Source organism: Octopus sinensis, linkage group LG15, assembly GCF_006345805.1.
Source record: "Octopus sinensis linkage group LG15, ASM634580v1, whole genome shotgun sequence".
NCBI classification, from domain to species: Eukaryota; Metazoa; Mollusca; class Cephalopoda; order Octopoda; family Octopodidae; genus Octopus; species Octopus sinensis.
In genome coordinates this window covers 24,045,380-24,064,165 of record NC_043011.1, presented here as the reverse complement: position 1 = coordinate 24,064,165, position 18,786 = coordinate 24,045,380, and the positions used below count along the sequence as shown (strand labels likewise).

Sequence of the window (18,786 nt, the reverse complement as noted above, 5' to 3'; positions counted from 1 at the left end):
TAGATATTTGCATAGACTAGTGTACCCTATGTTAATTTTTCATGCAAATTAGTAAAGGTAAAAAACTTACTGAAATTATATTCCTTGGCACAAAGTCATGTTTCTGCTCACGGATGACACAGTGTGCTATTCATATTTTAAGCTCAACAAAGATCTCTGTGAAAAAATATGTTAAAATATAAGTAGTATATTTGATTTAAATATTTTATTTTTAAGAAAATCATGACCTGATTGCAGATGACCACAAAGTGAGTTGTTTTTGTTATTTTTTCTCCCTTTCTTCCACTAGTCACAGAGGTCTGGTACAAACATTATGGCTATCTTTCCCTGATAAGCCATTAAAAAAAATTCGAAACAATTTCCGAAGAAATTAAGATCAAAATAGCTATCTGCATAGAAATGGCTAGTAAGATATTTCTCAAAGTTTATTGGGTTAATCTGAAGATTTATTTAATCCAGTAGATTTTAAACTTGGTAATTAAGAACCATTTACCTGTCCAAGTTAAGAACCCAGTGGCCCTTAATGAGCTCACATTGCACCCAAGAGGACACTGCTACCTGGGTTAGGAACCACTGGTCCAGGTGAACATTCAGATTAATCATTAAACTTTAAGTGTCTCTCCTTTGATTTTCCTGTGCAGATGAGTACTTTGATGTTAATTTGTTTGTAAACAAGCTATGAAGGTGATAGTTGTTGTCTTTTTTTTTACAGCTTATCAGAAAAGAAAGGACAGTGCTCATGATCCTTTTGCTATGCCTCTGAGATTGGAGGGTAAAAGAGAGTAAGAAATCTCAACTCCTGGAAACTCTGTTAAAGGCACCTAAAAGCCAGGTGGTGATGTTAAATTAGGTCATAGTTTCTGTCTCTCAAGTTTCATTCACACAACTTGGGTTGATTCAAGGTTATGGAAGAGGACACTTGCCTTACATACCGTGGGATTGAACTTGGAATCACATGATTGCTAAAAAAATTTCTTAACCTCAATATCCTGACATATAGAAATTACATTCGCTCACTTATTGATTTTATCATGATATATTCAGGGATTTAAGTTATCTTGTAAATTCAATTAAGGTTTCATGATACATTTATAAGACATTTTAAGCTGGTGAATTAGCTGAGTTATTAGAAAGTTGGATCAAATGACTTGTAGTATTTATTCCTGCTCTCTAAACTCCGTGTTCAAATCACACAGAGATTTACTTCATCTTTTATGATATCCATCCATCAATATAAAAAAAAATACCAGTTCAGAATGGTGGATTAGCAGAAGTGTTAGTGTTGAACAGGATACCTTGCAATAGCTGTTCTGACTCATTGCCTTTCCTTGGGACATCAGTAGTGTGAAGAGAGTATACATCGACACTGCTTGTCTTCCACACACAAGAAAAAAAAAACATTTCCCTGACCTCTGCATACATGTGTAGATGTATGATCAAGTTTGTTTGATGGAGACTCTAGAAGGTATTAGATTTGTTTAAACTTAATTTACTGTAGAGGTATAAAGAAACACAAGTGTCAAGATATTAAGAATTTAGGGTGTGTTTTTTTGTTTTGTTTTCTCCATTTGCTGTTAAATTTAAGAACCTGGATATTTTTGTTTAATCTTTGACAACATAAAGTTAACTATAAATGCTCTACTTCCAAACTAAGGATGAGAACTAACCAAATATGCCAGGAGTGTTTCTATTGATTGCTTGATAGCATGCAATATTCTAAAACAAACAGTTAAATATTCCAAAGTCAGAAGGCGTTTAGTAGGGTTGTCTTTGACAGCTCACTCATGTCTATGTTACTTTGAAAATGTTTCTGTCTCTTGTTTGTTTCCTTGTTAACAAGTTTTGTAGTATTAAGCATAAATTTATTAAAAATACATTTGAAAAACTCCAAAATTTAAGTATACCATGATATCTTGCACAGGTATGAAACTTCATGAGAGAAATATTGTTTGAAGTGGTTCTCTTCTAAATACATTAACTGAAATAATTGCAACTGAAAATTGAAAGCAAATCAAATTTCTAATAGTTATGAACTTCTGCTGCATCTCCACATCCACCAAAAACAATTATGTAACTCTAACACCTGTTACCAATAATGGAAAAATCATATAACTGATATTCTACTTTTCATCTTTTTGCTATTTCATGTTTTGAGAATTAGATTAAAGAAAATTAATACTGACTCTTTATGTCTAAGAATATATAATGCAAATTAATGTTCTTGATTAGTTACATGATCAATGTGAAAGCCTCCTTTGTATAGAAAAGAAAACAGGTGATTAGTGATGAGGTTTTGCATTGACATTCTCCAGAGACTTATTTGAATTAGAAATTGCAAAGGAAAGTTTGATGTGGCTTTTAATTAAGGAACACATTAAGGTTTTTGAGATGTGTGCTGTCTGAAAATCTTCTATCACTAAAAGCATCAATCCAGGATTGTGGATTGATAGAACAATTAGGACATTGGACAAGATGTCTTGTAGTATTTCTTCTGGTTCTTTGAGCTTTGACAATAATGCCTGTGACAACACTGATACCAAGCTGTATCAGCTTAAAGTGGTAGCCTTTCCTTTTGGATAAGATGAGTGATGTGGAAAGAGGATACATGCATGCATGAGCAATTGCTAATCTTCCATACAAAAAAATTCCAGATTGATGTCAATGATGTTAGAACAGAATACATTTTAAGAAACATTCTGATATTGAAAAAAAGAGACAAGAGGAAAGATAGTTAGTCAGGCATATAGATTAATAGAAATAATGTCAATCGTGAGTAACACTGTCTTGTAAATTGCACTGTTGCAAAATGTAGTCAAATGTTCCTTATGCAGTATTTATGTTATCACCAAGACAAGGAAATAGTTTAGATGGAGGTTGACATGGATGAAGACAAGAATCTCATTTATGTATTTGTGGTATAGTGTAAATTAGTTCTGGAATGAAGGACATCCAAGAATTAGACATGGAAATTAATTATTAGATTAAGGGTGTAAAATATATCAATCTAAGATATATAATTTGATAAATGATGGCTTATCATTGAATGTGCTACTTTATCAATGAATGTGCAAAGGTTAGGTGAGTTATCTATACTATAATGGAAAAAGCTGCTTATTAATTAGGTATGTAACAATTACTAAAAGAAAGCATTTATTAAAGGGTTGACCGTCTGGAAATATTTTTATAAATTCATGTTCTAAGAAATTTCCTATAATTTCAATTTCTCAAATTTATTGAATCTTTTAAACTCCAATTTCTTGCAAATTTAAATATTCATTACATTCATTGCATCCAATTCTTCACAAATTTAGATATTCATCACATTCACTGCAGAGTATTCCATTTTCAGTTGCTAAGTCTTTCACTTTCTCTTTTAAGTTTTAATTTGCTATTTGGAAAACTGACAGTTTTTTAATGTATATATCATGTAAAAACATTATTTATTGAATGAAAATTTTTTTTAAATAGCCATATAATTTTTGAACGTAGGATAGCTGTGAGAAGATCCTAGAAAGCTGAGTAATTACTATTAGAAGATGAGGAGAAAAAAAAGTTACCAACAAGTACTTGAAACTTGCACCTTATTCACAGTTTCCAAACACTCTGTACCACTAAGCTAATATATACTCAAACAAACTGCACAAGTGAGTTCAACAGTGACTCACACACACATACCAATACACACTCATACACACATAGATACACATACACACAAATGAAAGGCAATTAATGTGTGTGTGTGTATGCTCACTGACAAAACTTCGTGCTGCATCACTTTTGTGAAGTTTTGTCAGTAAACAGGTTGCAGTTTCAAAGCGATGAAAATATTTTGAAAATAAAATGTTAATGTTGAAGTGAAACTGGTACTAGGTTTCTTAACAGTACTACTTATATACAGGTGTTGTGTACAAAGCATTTTAAATGTACACTGTGTGGACATGTAATGGCAACCTAGCCCTAAAACTAACCCTAACCCTAAAAACTAACCTTCTCCTTCATATCGCTACATAGATACATTGGGACCTCTATATTTAAGTAGTGGCATGAAAACTAACAGTTTTTGTGTGTTCTTGAAAGGCTTACAAATATCTTCCATGCTGCAATTGTTTGTTTTTTTTTCAGCACACAATTTCAGATCAAGTCACTTGCTATGCCAGTACATCTCCATAATTTTTTTAAATCACTGTAGATAAATGCCAGCAATGACCATCTCAGGCTCTCCAGTATTTTTATTTCTAAACAGAAACAATTGATGGCAGGGAATGGGGTTGCAAAAAATTCATAATTTCTCAAATTTTCTTTTTTATAGCATATAAATGTATTTGTAGAGAAAAAATATTGAAAAACATCAATACATGCGAGAGTGATAAAGAAACAAGGAGGGTTGTCTTTGGATGTGCTAGAAACAACAGCCAAATCAACCTTAAATCACTCACTTTTTCCTCTGGAAATATTAATTTATTTTTATATTTTTTACCAAAAATGCTCCTCCCATGATTTTGAAGGGCAAAAAAAATTGGCCAAAATAAGTCCGGAGCAGAATGATGGAAAAGGGTGTTAAAAAAAACAAAAAACAAAAGGGCTTTCAAAACATTTTTCATACAAAGATGCACCCCACCAACCCTGTCATTTTGAAGGTTGTGGTTTGAAAAAATGTGGAAAATCCCCGAAAAAATTTCCTTCACAAATTTCTTTATAATCTTAATCTATACCATTTGAAAGGGATTTGTATAAACTTTCATTAAAAGATACCCATCTTCTTGAAAGTTATGAAGGGGAAAAAGTCAGATCATGTGAATTTTCCAAAACTCCTCTCTCCACCCCCTTGGAGAAATTCTTCCCCATAAATCCCTCTATACTCTGAACACAACATCTAAGTGGTATTTATAGAAAATTTTGTTAAAAAAGTATCCATTTTTCTGGATGTTATAAGGCAACAAAGTCGGGGGAATATACATCTGTAGTAATGCCCTTTTATCTATACGAATTTTTCATTTCATGCTTATTTCATTCATTATTTGCAATGTTCCCCCCCCCCCCACTCTCTCTCTCACACACACACACACTACAAAGCTTACAGATAGACTGCTGAATTGAAATCTCTATGTTGCTTTGAGGGGAAAGTAAAACTTGACAAACTGCTTCTCCCTCTGATGTTTGTTTTAAAAAAGAGAGATTATGACTGTGACTAAATAATGAAAGCAATATTTACTAAGCAAGTGACCACTATTTTACAAAGAAATAATTAGACATAAAATATAATAATTATTAGAATTGGGAATCAAATGTGAAAATATTATCAAGAGGTTAGCAGAAAACTGCCCGGAGGGCAATCTTTCTGCTAGTATATATAATAATACTTATTTTTGCAGAATAAATATTGGCAAATAAATTTCAATTGCATTTTTGCACCTCCTAATTGAAATCAATATTTTCAGTGAGTGTAAAAACTTTGTTTGAAGTCCTTTGATATATACATATATATATATATATGTTTTTTTTTTTATTTACAGGTGCTGTCGACAAGTGCATTTACTAATGTCAAATTGATGGTCTCCAAGTGTCAGTAAAAAGCAAGTACTGACCTTGGGGGACACTAAACCTCCTACAAAACTTGCTAATTTGTGCCAAGTAAACATACTCCCATCATTTCAGTATGGCTGATGGAGAAACATATAAACCACAATGGAATTTGGTAGAGTTCACATTACTCTCAATTTTTCCTATTCATCTTTCATTCCTTCACATACATAAAGGTATGTACCAGGTGATCTAAAATTTATAAAATGTCTTTAAATCATCTTGAAAACTTTTTGCATGGTTTCTTTTTTCCTCCTTTTTTAGGGCTAAATTAACAAATGTATATCTTTGTCAGCATAATTTAATGTCCTTCTTCCATGCTGGCATGGGTTGGATTGTTTGACAGGAGCTGGCAAGTCAGAAGACTGTATTAAGCTCTATTGCTGGCTTTGGCATGGTTTCTATGGCTGGATGCCCTTCCTAACGCCAAACACTTTACAGAGTGAACTGGGTGCTTTTTACATGGCACCAGCAGCAGTGAAGTCCTCAAGTAACTTGCAAGATGGGACCCCTCAACTGAGTGGGGAGTAATAGTAAGGCAGGTACTTTGTACTATGTGATGAGAGGATAGAGTATGAGCTGAAGGAGACAGAAACAGGTGTCTTGCAGTTGAGAAAGTATATAGCCACCCTAGTTGGAGGGTAGGGTGAGGTGACAATGATGAAGATTTGATGGATTGTATCTCCATATTAAATTGTAGTGCCAAGCATTAGAATTGTTAGTCAGTCCTACAACATGCTGTCTTATGATCCTCACATTAATCTGAATGTATCAGTCTATATAGACCATGACAAAATTATCACTCTTCCCTTCTCTCCCCTCTCCCCGTTTAGGATGTTAACATTAATGAGAGTACCTACATGTAAACCAGTCCAGTAATAATTGCAAATATCTGGATTTGCAGAATTATTCAACCATGAAAATACATGCGAAAGATATACTCAAGTTTAGTCCCATTGTGTAGCATCTTGGAACTATACCATTTTCTGTTATAGCCTTGAGTCCAATGCCTTGTAAATAAATTTGCTGGATGGAAACTGTATGGAAGTCCATCGGGTGTCTGTGCATGTCTCTTGCTGCTTGACAACTGATGTTTGAGTGTTTATGATCCCTTAACTTAGTGATTCAGCAAAAAGAGACGGACTGTATAAGTACTGGAGTTGCTTTAACTAAAGGTGGTAAAATGGTACTCAGTGACTAAAACCAGCAAAAGACTATATATAATAAAATTTTTGGATTCCTTTAACAATTTTGTTTCTTTTTTTTTTAAATTTAAATTGACCTTCCCTTTCTTGTTCTTTCTGATGTATCAACACTGAACGTAAGAGATTCTTGGTAATTCAAGCTATTTTCCTTAGTTTGCCATTTGCTTAAAATTTAATGAGGACTGTCCTTAATGAGAAAAGAATAGTAACATCATTAACACATTAATACAACATAAATAGTCTTCTTTGTGAGGATGTCATTTTACATATCCTTTATAGATTTTGAGTTATTCTTGATCCTAAGATCATAACAAGATCCAACTGTCATTAATGGAATGGCATTCCAACTGTAACCATTCTTGTCTTTTTATCAGTCACAATGTATCTGGAAATATATTATCTTTGTCTTACCTTTTCTTTTTTTAAAGAGAAATTTGTTCCCTATTTCTAGCAAGTTGAGTGAATAGTGGCTCCTGCAAAAAGTAGTAGATTGTAAACAGCTGACAACTGATATGTCAGTGTTCTACTGGGCCTTGATAGGTTATCTTTCTCTAATTTTGTTCAGGATCAATAAAACTTTTACTAATAATATACTAGAGTTAGTTAAATCCTCAAAAAAAGTTGACTTTATGAAATCACTAGTAATATAAATAATTTTGTGTAATGTGTTCTGTTTTATTGTAATCAAATTAATTGACAATCTGTTAGTGATTATATCTTAAATTATTTTTCTTTTCCATTTCAGATTTGTCAGTGATAATTCATTTCATATTTTTATCAGTGCTTTGTATTCCCCCCTTGTTTCTACAGCTGAAATTAGGGGGACACTTACAAAAAGGAATTGTGGGAATGCTCTCAACCTATTTTCCTATATGGAAAGGTAAGCTTATTAATAATTATCATTATCAACAGTTTGAGGTAACAAGCTGGCACAATCATTAACATTTCAGACAAAATGCTTAGCAACATTTCTTCCAGCTCTTCATGTTCTGAGCTCAAGTCTTGCCAAGGTCAGCTTTGCCTTTCCTCCTTTCAGGGTTGATAAAATAAAGTACCAGTTAAATACTAGGGACAATGTAACTAACTCATCCCACTTCGAAATTACTGGCCTTGTGCCAACATTTGAGAGAATCATTAACAGATCATAAATAATAAGGAAAAAGCTTGCTTGGTAAAAAGCTTGCTTCCCAACCACATTCCACTGCATGGGCAAGTGTCTTCTACTATAACCTCAGGCCGATCAAAGCCTTGTGAGTGGATTTGGTTGACAAAAACTGAAAGAAGCCCGTCATATATATATATATATTATATATATATATATATATAATATATATATATATATATATATATATATGTATGTATATATATATATGTATGTATATTTGTGTGTTTGTTCCCCCACCATCACCTGACAACTAATGTTGGTGTGTTTATGTCCCTGTAACTTGGCAGTTCAGCAAAAGAGACTGATAGAATAAGTACCAGGTTTACAAAGAATAAGTCCAGGCGACTTCTTCAACTAAAAGGTGGTGCTCCAGTATGGCCACAGTCAAAATTACTGAAACAAGTAAAAGTATGAAAGACTAAGATACTTAGTCCCATAAGTTGTCTTTCCTCTTCTAATAGTGATGAAATAAATACCAGTCATGTAATAGATTAATTCGACTGACTTTACCATTTTCCTTTATCAACAAAATGTTATTCTGAATTTATTTTAACATCAAGAGTTTTGTATTTGAAATGAAGAAGTAAGAAATATTAATATACTTATAAACTTCCATTTTCTTTTTTAATTTGAGACTGGCTTTTTAAACACAAAAAAAAATAGGTTTTCTTCAATGAAGTTTTTTTTCACAGGTAAAATATAATTAAACAAATTTCAAGTTTGAATATTGTGTGTGTTCTGTTTTCTTGTAAAATTTTTAATTATCTTTTATTTAATTTGTTGTTTTTCTCCCTCTTTTACTCTCTCTCTCTCTCTCTCTCTCTCTCTCTGATAAAACTAGACAATTTTCTCTATAATGCTTCCCAAATAATTAATAGCACTTTTGTGATTTTAAAAGTGCTATCTGTTTACTTATTTTTAGAATTTGTTTCCATATGATTTACACTGCAGGATAACAAATCAATGATTTTGCTGCTTTACAGCAGAATATCTAAAGTAAAGCTAAGAATTAAAATTATTTTCATTCCTGCATTGCTTATTTCTGAACTGCTTCAGTTGTGTAGCATAATCTTTCTTCTTATCCACTGATCTGTTCTGAGAAAGGTTGTAGTTGGCTGATTCAGAGTGATTTTAGTTTACTGGCTAAAGGGTTAGTAGTTTATGTTCTAATCACTACTAGCTTTTTTTAACCTAGTTGTACTAGTTACCAATCACAGACTTCTAATTCATTACAGAAGTTGCTTATTCACTGATTTATTGAACTGGTTCCATTATTTTACTGTGGTGAGGCCAAATTTTCCCCCAAATATTGCCTGAAGTGAAATTGGTTCTTAATATTGCAAGAAATGAAAGTTTTTACTTTAGTGCCTCCTATTATCAGGAGTTACAGAACCAAGCTCATATTATCCTTAACCTTTTTCTTTTATTTTTTAACCTGGAGAGGCAGCATATCTAATAATACCCTTTCAAAGACTGGTTGAATTTAATGTATTATTTTTATTGTATATCTCTAGTTTTGTGAATAAAGATTCTCTGCTAATCACAAATACAGAAAGTATCCAGATTTCTTTTGAATTTACAAAAGCTTGTAGCTATACTATTATTACTCTCAATTTACGTTTGATAAACTCATTTAATGAACAATTTCTTTCAAATGATCATTATTGCTGTCTGAGTTTTTATAACAAGATTTGGGAATTCTATCCATTATGACATTATAGTTAATGTAATTTAAATTTTGCTTTCATAATCAGTCATTTTGAAATGCCAATGCACTATTGTTGCAAAGATTACACCAGTATTGGACTATTGCCAATTTTCTTCCCTTGAGAAAAGCCATTTTTCTCTTGTTGGTAGATATTTTTGAAACCCCCTATCACTGATTGACACTTTATTTAAAATTACAAAAACTTGTAATTTTCCAAACATTTCCTCATGGTTCAGTTAATAATAATTATTACCTAGCTTTTATGTCTTCAGCTTCCTAACTTTTGTATACAAAATCTCATTATCACCAGACACCTTATTCTGCTTTCATACTTAGGTTTCCTCTGCTTGTTTAAAACAAAATGTTGCCAGTATCCAAATTTCCTTATAAATCTCATAACTCTTATCAAATTACCTATAAGTTTTGATTGAGCTAGACACCCTTGTCTTTTGCACTGATTACTCATAATTCATATATGTACTAATTCATAATTCATTAGGTGATGTCTGATCAAGGTTTCTTTTAGAAAACAATTTATGTTGTTGAATTGGGTAAATTTTGATGTGCACATGTGAATGCATGTTGATTATTTAAAACCATTGGTTAATCCTGATTCGGCTGACCTATGAGACCTCTCTTATTCCATTTATTTTTTCTCTTTCATACTATGGTAGCTCCCAGGACTCTATGTTCCATGCTCTTCTAAATTTTTTAAAAAGTTGGGTGAGATTTGAAGGAGATTTTTGGCAGGTCTAGCAACCACAAGCTGCTCACTCATTGTTTAACAAGCCAATGAATGAATATATATATGTGTCGTTTGACATGTTGTGAAAATGTGATTTAGTATGTTATAAAAGTCAAAGCAGATGTAAGCATAGAAAACTTTACTTATGCATTGACAGTAGCCAGATAAATTGTTTAATTCAGACATAGCTCTTTGAGACAACGAACTACAATACCATACAGTGCTCTCACCCCTGCACCAGATTCTCATGTTAATCTAAAAAATACTTTACTGTATTTTAAACATAATGTCATATAGTTTTACATGATTAATTTTTCAGAAAAATCAAACCTGTGCAGTCCACTCTGTAACTGACAAATAGTTGTTTTTGTTATTGGTATTAGTTTCCTTCCTTCTTTTTTATAATTAGAACGTTGTGATTGAATTGCCAAAGAATTTCCATGATTTTGATTTTAAAATGAAAAGGAATTAAAAAAACAAACCTTCATGCAATCACATGCATCTCACATCTATTTTCATCCCTCCACTTCAATCTCTATTTCATATCTTATCTAGAATTACTATTGCTTAACCATTTTCTGACCCCATCTCCAATGAAGGGTTATATAAAATATCCCAGAAAATGTTCTGAAATCTTTCACAGCCTTGGATTTTCATCTCATTCTGTTAATTTATATATATGGACACATAAGGGGTGCAGCAATATCAAAGGAAGGCTTAACTGGGAAGATAGTTTTATATGTGGCAAATGCTCAGGAGTAATAAACACTGAAAACATGCAGAAGACAGTTTCCGTCACATTCCAGGGGGAAAAACTACAAGTAGTTGATAGCTTCTGTTACCTAAGTGACCAAGTCAGTAGTGGGGGTGGATGCTCTGAAAGTGTAGTTGCTAGAATAAGAATAGGCTGGGGAAAGTTCAGAGAGCTCCTACCTCTATTGGTGACAAAGGGCCTCTCACTCAGAGTAAAAGGTAGACTGTATGACGCATGTGTGCAAACAGCCATGCTACATGGCAGTGAAACATGGCCCGTGAATGCTGAGGACATGTGTAAGTTTGCAAGGGTTGAAGCCAGTATATATATATATATTATATATATATATATTACTGAAATTGATGGGTGAGTGTTTGGCCAACTAGATTCGCAAGGAGCCATGAAAGCATCGATTTGTGTGTTCTACTCAGCCTGAGGTTAGCTCATCATTTTTCAGTCATTTATTTATATTCAAAAATTGTCAATTCAAAATCAGAGAATATACATCACTATGATATATATTATATACAGTTACTATACTATAAGCCTTCCATAGTAGCTTTCTCTCCATAATTTGCAAAACCTTTCAGGTGTGTTTAGAAAAATATTATTTATGTAGTATATATATATATGTATGTATATATATGTATGTATATGTGTGTATGTATGTATATATATATATATATATATATATATATATATACTAGCAGTATCGCCCGGCGTTGCTCAGGTTTGTAAGGGAAATAACTATAAAGCATTTTTAGAGAGTTATAGCCAAAAAATAGCAAAAAAATGGGGAAAAAATGATGGTAAATTTTTTTTTAAGAGTTAAAAAAGGTCGAGTTGCGTCCCCTAGACAGTCTGTGGTTTGTATTTCTGATTCTCGACCCCATGTCGAATTTATCGATTTTTTTCAGAACTGGGGGAACTTTTCAAAATTTTCGTTAGTTTTGAATTATGACATTGGGCTATGTGTGTGTCAAGTTTCATCAGAATCGGTTGGAAGCAGTGGTCAGGGTGAGGGTACAACCAAACAGACACACAGAAACATACACAGACAAACTGCCGTTTATATAGATATATATATATATATATATATATAAGTAATACTAAGCAATAAAGGGTTTAGCAATAGAAGAAATAGCTATAACTCTTTGACTGCTATTTCTAAATTCGGTATGTGGTAAGGCAATTCGTTGCTAAACCCTTTATTGCTTAGTATTACTTAAATTTTCCTCGAATGAGGCTTTTACATGCCGAAGACTACTTGGTGTAATTGATAATTATTCCAAATTAATTAATTTCACCCTTCATTATTACGGATAACTATATATATATATATATATATATATATATATATATATATAATACCGGATGTCGCTTCTCCACTACCATTATAGGTGTCTACTCTTCGAACCCCCCCCCCTCTTCAATACGCTATTTCACCATGCATTACCCCTCTCTCGATATCCTACGTTCTACTTGCCTAGAACCTGTCATCATTTCTCTGAACCACCCCTCCCCACTGGTGCTTCCCTTTATTTCTGCCCCCCCCCCACATAAAAAGCACCATCCGAACGTGGCCGATGCCAGACCCCTCTGGCACCTGTGCAGGTGGCACGTAAAAAACACCCACTACACTCGCGGAGTGGTTGGCGTTAGGAAGGGCATCCAGCTGTAGAAACACTGCCAGACTAGACTGGAGCTTGGGGCAGTCCCGAGCTCCCCAGACCCCGGTCGAAACCGTCCAACCCGTGCTAGCGCGGAAAACGGGCGTTAAACGATGATGATGATGATGATATATACACACAGGGTTGACCATAAGTCACCTGATAGTAAATCAAAACCATTTAATTCCAAGATTTATTTATGTTTTACAATTGAATGAATTTAATAAAAGCATCTAAATATGAAGCATCATGAAAATCGTTCAAAATGAAGTCCTTATTGAGTGACACATTTTTCCATTCGAGTCAATACAGAATTAGATAGTATTTATGGAATTTTGATCTTCAGTCAGGTGACTTTTGGCCAACCCTGTATATATATATATATATATATATATATATATATATTAATGTTTGTTTTTACGTTCAGTTGTAATAAAAACAATTTTATATTAACCTGATGGACTAAACAAGAATGTTGTTGACAGTGACTTCAATGTTTTGGCCTGCTAAGCCATCACCAGGCAGTCCAGAAACTTTTAAATCACTGTCACAATATTCTTGTTTGAGAATAATAAAACATATATATATATATACACAATATTTAATAAAATGATGTAGCGTGAAACGATCGTACCAAATTACCGAAGTTATTCTTGTTGTTTATTTTGATATATATATATATATATATATATTGTTTAATCAATACCAAAATAGTTTTTTGTGAAATTTGATGCTTCACTTTTTATACAAATGTTTCTTATTTTTTTTGTTTTTGTTTATTTCTGCAGGTGTAGGCATTGCAGCATTAGTGCATTTAATGTTAATTTGTATATACCAAGGTCCTGTCGTAGCAGAGGTGGCAAGTTATATGTTCATATCTGTAGCTCAGCAGCCATATTTATGGGGAACTTGTGACAATTCATGGAATACAAATTACTGTTCTCCAGGTGTTGTAAGGTAAGATTTCCTTATGTGTATGCTTTATTTTATAACGGAACTCTTAAGTATTATTTTATATAGCAACAGGCATGAATGGATGGTTAAGAATTTCACTTCTCAGTCATGGGAGAAGGGTTTAGTTTCAACCTCACTGTGATAACATTTCTAGCAAGTATTTTCTACTATATATTCTTGAGTGAAATTAGTTTAGCAAAAACTGTGTGGAAGCTCATTGGATGAACTAGAGCTGTAATTCAAAAGGTTAGCTTCATCACAATGTCACACTAAGTGTGCCTGAGAATTACGTTAAGGATGCATGTGTTTTGGGGTTACTCAGCTACTTGCACAATAATATAGCAGTTCCATTGATTGAGCTGTTGGATCAAAGCAGGAATTACATAGTAATTCTTAATTACATCGTGGCTCTTAGATGTGTGTTGTTTGTAGGTCATTGGAATTTTGAAGGCTGCACAAAAAAAGAAAATTATGTTGGCCAAATATTATCACAAAAGTGATGACACGATTTTTTAATTTTTTTTTAACCTTCTTACAACTACATTACTAATGATATTCTCTTATCCCCTACCAGCATATCCTAATTAGAGCACTACAATAATTCTGCTACAGGTTGATTAGTGATTTCATCAGATGAAAGGTGCCATAAACAACAGTGTTAAAAGAAATCAATATTTGATAATGAACATTGTGTTACTTTTTTCTGTCTTCCCTACTACTTATATTGAAATAGAGGTATTTTTGTGACCTATTTTTCAATTTGTTGCAGTTCTATAACTGGTTTGCCAGAAATGACAAAGAGATCAGCATATGAATTCTATACGTTAGTATTATTTCTTTAACTCTTTTATATTTTCTATATTATATTAACTGTATTTATTTTAATTTTTTTTAGCTTTTTTATTTCACCAGCAGTTATGTTATTTTCTTCATAATTGTATAATTTCACTTCCTTTTCTATAATTTACTTCATTAAATTATGAGTCTAGTTTAATGTAATTAGCAGTGTGCTTGTTTATTACATCTTTCTCAGTGAGTAACCAACAGAGTTGATTGCCAATTTCTGAACATAGGTTTGATACATTCCTCATAAGCTTTATTCCTTTATTGAGAAAATATTTTATTAACGCTTCTTTTTATGTTGAGTTATAATAAAAACAATTTAACATTAAACTGAGGAATTATTCAGTACCTTTTGTAGAACACATATTTATTATACTTTTTGCATAAAAATAATCATAACGACTTTGAAGTCAGTTACTACTTTTTGTAAATGTATAATGAAAATATTTTACATAGATATATATCTATTTCCTGGTATTTTTTAATTGATTTTGTTCTTCTTTAGTCATTTTATTTTGGAGGTTGAGGGGAAAGTAGTCCAAGTATGCTGCTCAGTTTAACACATCACCTGGTCCTTGAGAGCCTTTAATATAGTTCATTCTGTTAAAAGCATTTGACAAGACTGCACTAAATGCCTAATTTGCATATCTGCAGTTCAGTCTTACCAGTTCAGGAAGGCATCACAAGGTTATGAGTACTACTCTGCTTCTCTTGTAAAAAAAAAAAAGATTTAAATGTAATCTTCCATTGAGCTGGCAGCACATACTGGTTTCAATTCTCTTATTCAAACTTATTTCAAACATACCAGTGATGCCTTTGAGAAAAGAATGACTGTCATATTCTCAATGTGCTATGAATTTGTGGCTGTGTGGATTAAGTTTTTAAAAAAAAAATGAATATATTTATTTCAGTAAAGCAACATGTTTCTAAGTATTTTTTTTTTTTACCCAGGTTTGAATTCTGGCAGATTACTGATGGTATTGATCATGTTCATGGATTCCCGCATTGGAGATTCACAGAAACAGTCAGTCGGATGACTGTACCTATGTTGCCTATTGCATCTGCATCAGTTTGGCTCCTGGTACTATTGATGGTAGCACTTGGCGGACGTGTCTTTGGTTGGGTTAGTACCTTTTTAATTATAACTACTTCATTACTCTACCTACTTTGTTATTGAGATAAATATTTTCCTCATTTGTATGACAGTTATATTTCTTCACTCCTACATCTGATAAGAAGTCATCAATCATATGAACAGTATTAGTTTCTCACAATTTCTGGAGAAAGTGATTTACAGGCTTAATTATTCATCCAATAAGGTAATTTTGCTGTAATAAATTGCCACTTCATATATTAGCATCAAATAGAATATCTGATACTAGTGCTGCTCTTTCCCCTTTTATGTGTTAATATATAAGTTCTGGTTAGAGTAATAATAGTAATTTTTTTTTTTCATGTTGTTGTTGTAAAACATAAAGCTGATCTTTTCATCTTTAATCAATTTGTTTGCTGTGGTTCTTTTTCCCCTTTCATCATTTTCAGTCTCACAGTCTAACTATTTTCAATATCTAAGCAGATAAATATATGTAAATTACAGTGTGTATGTATGTATGTATATGTGTGTATGTATGTATATCTATCTGCGTATGTATATATGCACTATTAAGATGAGTTATCATTAGCTTAATATGACCACTTCAGATTATTAACCTCTTCTTTTTATTTGTATCATTTCATTTTATAGTATGTTTGAATCAGTTTAGTCTCAGTCATATTTAGGGATCTGACTCCTACATTTAAGCATATCTTTAGTTGTGTTTAATCTTTAACCTAAGGTTTTGCAGCTCTCTTGAACTCTAACACTGAGTTTCAATATCCTTTACCCCTACATGTCATAGTCTGTTAATGGTTAAATGTGGTAAAAATTGTTAGAAAGGAAATTTTGGTGTCCAAACAACCCAAAGATTGTTATTGCTGTTTAGCCTAGAGTCAATTTTGATCAAAAGTATTCCAATCATGTCCATCCTTTTTATTTCATTATCCAATATGTCTTTCTTTCCCTTTTCTAAGACAGTTGGGTGAGATTTTTGTCTAACAGTTTAAGCAGTGACATAAATGCTTCACATCACACATGATGATTATAGTAGAATGAACTGGTTGAAATATAGTATAGGAGAAAGATACATGTCTGGAAAATTTAGCATAGCTTTATTCTAAATAATTTCTAAATAATTCACTCCATTACTGTGAATTTTACCTAATTTTGCTTTTGTACTTCATTTCATATGACTTAAGTGAAATATAATTGCACAGGTGCTTCTGTGCTCATCTAAAAGTTGTCAAAATAATTGTCATTTGCATTTTAAGAACAAATTAACTCTAGTTTATCATCATTACTAGAATTAAGGTGAGGTAATAGCTGAAATAAAAAGAAAAAAAAGAGAGTAATAAATTCAATATCTAGCAGTTTTTAAATTCAGGTGTCATTTCTCTACATTTTGTGTTTAAAATCCCACTGGAGTTAACTTTGCCTTCATCACTTCTGAGTCAATAAAAATAACGTGAAATAATGCCAAGTTTAATTCAATCAGCAATATCCTCTCTCTCTTTCTCTCTCAATTTATAGACCTGTGCTGATGTGAAAAGTCATTACTGTTGTCACTATTGTCTTGCTAAAGCCAAGATTTTGGTAACTGAATTGTGGTAAATTCTTCTCAATATCATATGTTCATTCTATCTTGGTCTTTTTTTTTTCCATTAGAATATGAAGTTTTAGATGAGATGTTTGCTATCTCAGACAAACATATACCATAGATAGAATTTTTTTTTTTTTTTTTGGTCATTGATTGAGGTGTAGACAACAAAGATTGCTACATTATTTGTTTTGTTGGTAACTTTTAGAAAATGATAGGAAAACACAAACTTTGTATGAGAATCGATTCTTTAGTTCATTAATATCATTGTTACATAAGACATAAAAAATTAATGCAAATGTCTGTTTCTTTTGTGCTCAGAAATCTGAGGTGAGTTTTTTTTTTTTTTTTTTTTGTGAGTTTTTTTCTATGTCCCTTATTGATAAATATCGATTTTTGAAACAATACTGTTCTTTAGTATGTGAAATATACATGTATATTAACATATAGCTATTATTTTAATGGAATATGTCTTTTGTGTGTTGTCTTGTGTGTAACCATATAGAAACATTGAACTTTTGAACTTGGAAAATGGAAATTTCTTGGATCATGGACCTCTGATAGTATCCACTTAAAATATAGGCATTTCTTCTGTGATTGTCTAAAAAAATAAGCTTTAAATTTTTTATTAGTAATGTTGTAGCAAATGGTTGCTAGGGTTGGATCCACTGGTTTCAGCTGAAGTCATTCTAAGATTCTTTGAATCTCAAGGTCTGTAATTTTGCTTATTGATAAAATCCTTCAGGTGAAAATGATTTTCATTGATCAGTATCAATTTTCTTGTAGGTGTAAAAAATATATCTATTTTCATAGTGTTTTTGTTGGTTTGCAGGATATAAATTTTGCATCAAATGAATATTAGAAAATATATGATAAATTTCTATCATGAAATTTATCATCACCATTATCTTCATCTTACTGGAATTTGCAAGATCTCATATTCTCATTTAATTTTCTTAACCAAAACTTGGTTTATGGTCTGCCAATTAACCTTGCTTTAATTAAAATAAGACAGTTATTTTGGACCTTTTCCCTGTTGAAATTATTAACTGCTATAACACATTGAAGATGTACATCTTTCATTATTATGGGCTTCAATTTATGCCTGCGAATATAGAGAGAAATAATTAAAATTATACAACACAGACTACAGCTATTTTCAGTAAGATGGTTACTGATGTGACAACACATGTGGATATATATACACATGCATACATATGAAATTTATCATTTCTAATTCCAGCGAGTCATGCAAATATCAAGATTTGAATAATCTTCCAACCCATACTAACATAGGATAAAACTAATGTAAAAAAGTTATTTGAAATAAAATGGTGTATGGTCAAATTTTAGTTTGCTGGCAGAATTGCTTTTCATCCTTTCAGAGTCGATTAATTAAGTACCAGTTGTGTACTGGGGTCAATCTAATCGACCTTTTGGGCCTTGTGCCTAGAGTAGAAAAGAATATT

At 32.1% G+C, this 18,786-nt stretch overlaps 1 protein-coding gene across 5 annotated transcripts in view; it reads left to right on the top strand.

The window, feature by feature from the left end:
• LOC115219720 (sodium- and chloride-dependent taurine transporter) overlaps positions 1–18,786 on the top strand; it is a 260,954-nt gene that overhangs the window by 218,186 nt on the left and 23,982 nt on the right. For 4 of the 5 annotated variants that reach the window (XM_036509552.1, XM_029789920.2, XM_029789919.2 and 1 more), the window contains 5 exons: positions 5,514–5,756; positions 7,531–7,665; positions 13,616–13,784; positions 14,551–14,604; positions 15,576–15,747. In XM_036509552.1, coding sequence (XP_036365445.1) covers positions 5,657–5,756; positions 7,531–7,665; positions 13,616–13,784; positions 14,551–14,604; positions 15,576–15,747 — 630 coding nt within the window. In that variant the 5' untranslated portion in view covers positions 5,514–5,656. Of the gene's footprint in view, positions 1–229; positions 249–5,513; positions 5,757–7,530; positions 7,666–13,615; positions 13,785–14,550; positions 14,605–15,575; positions 15,748–18,786 lie in introns of those variants that run through there. The other variant, XM_036509553.1, reaches the window with a different exon arrangement.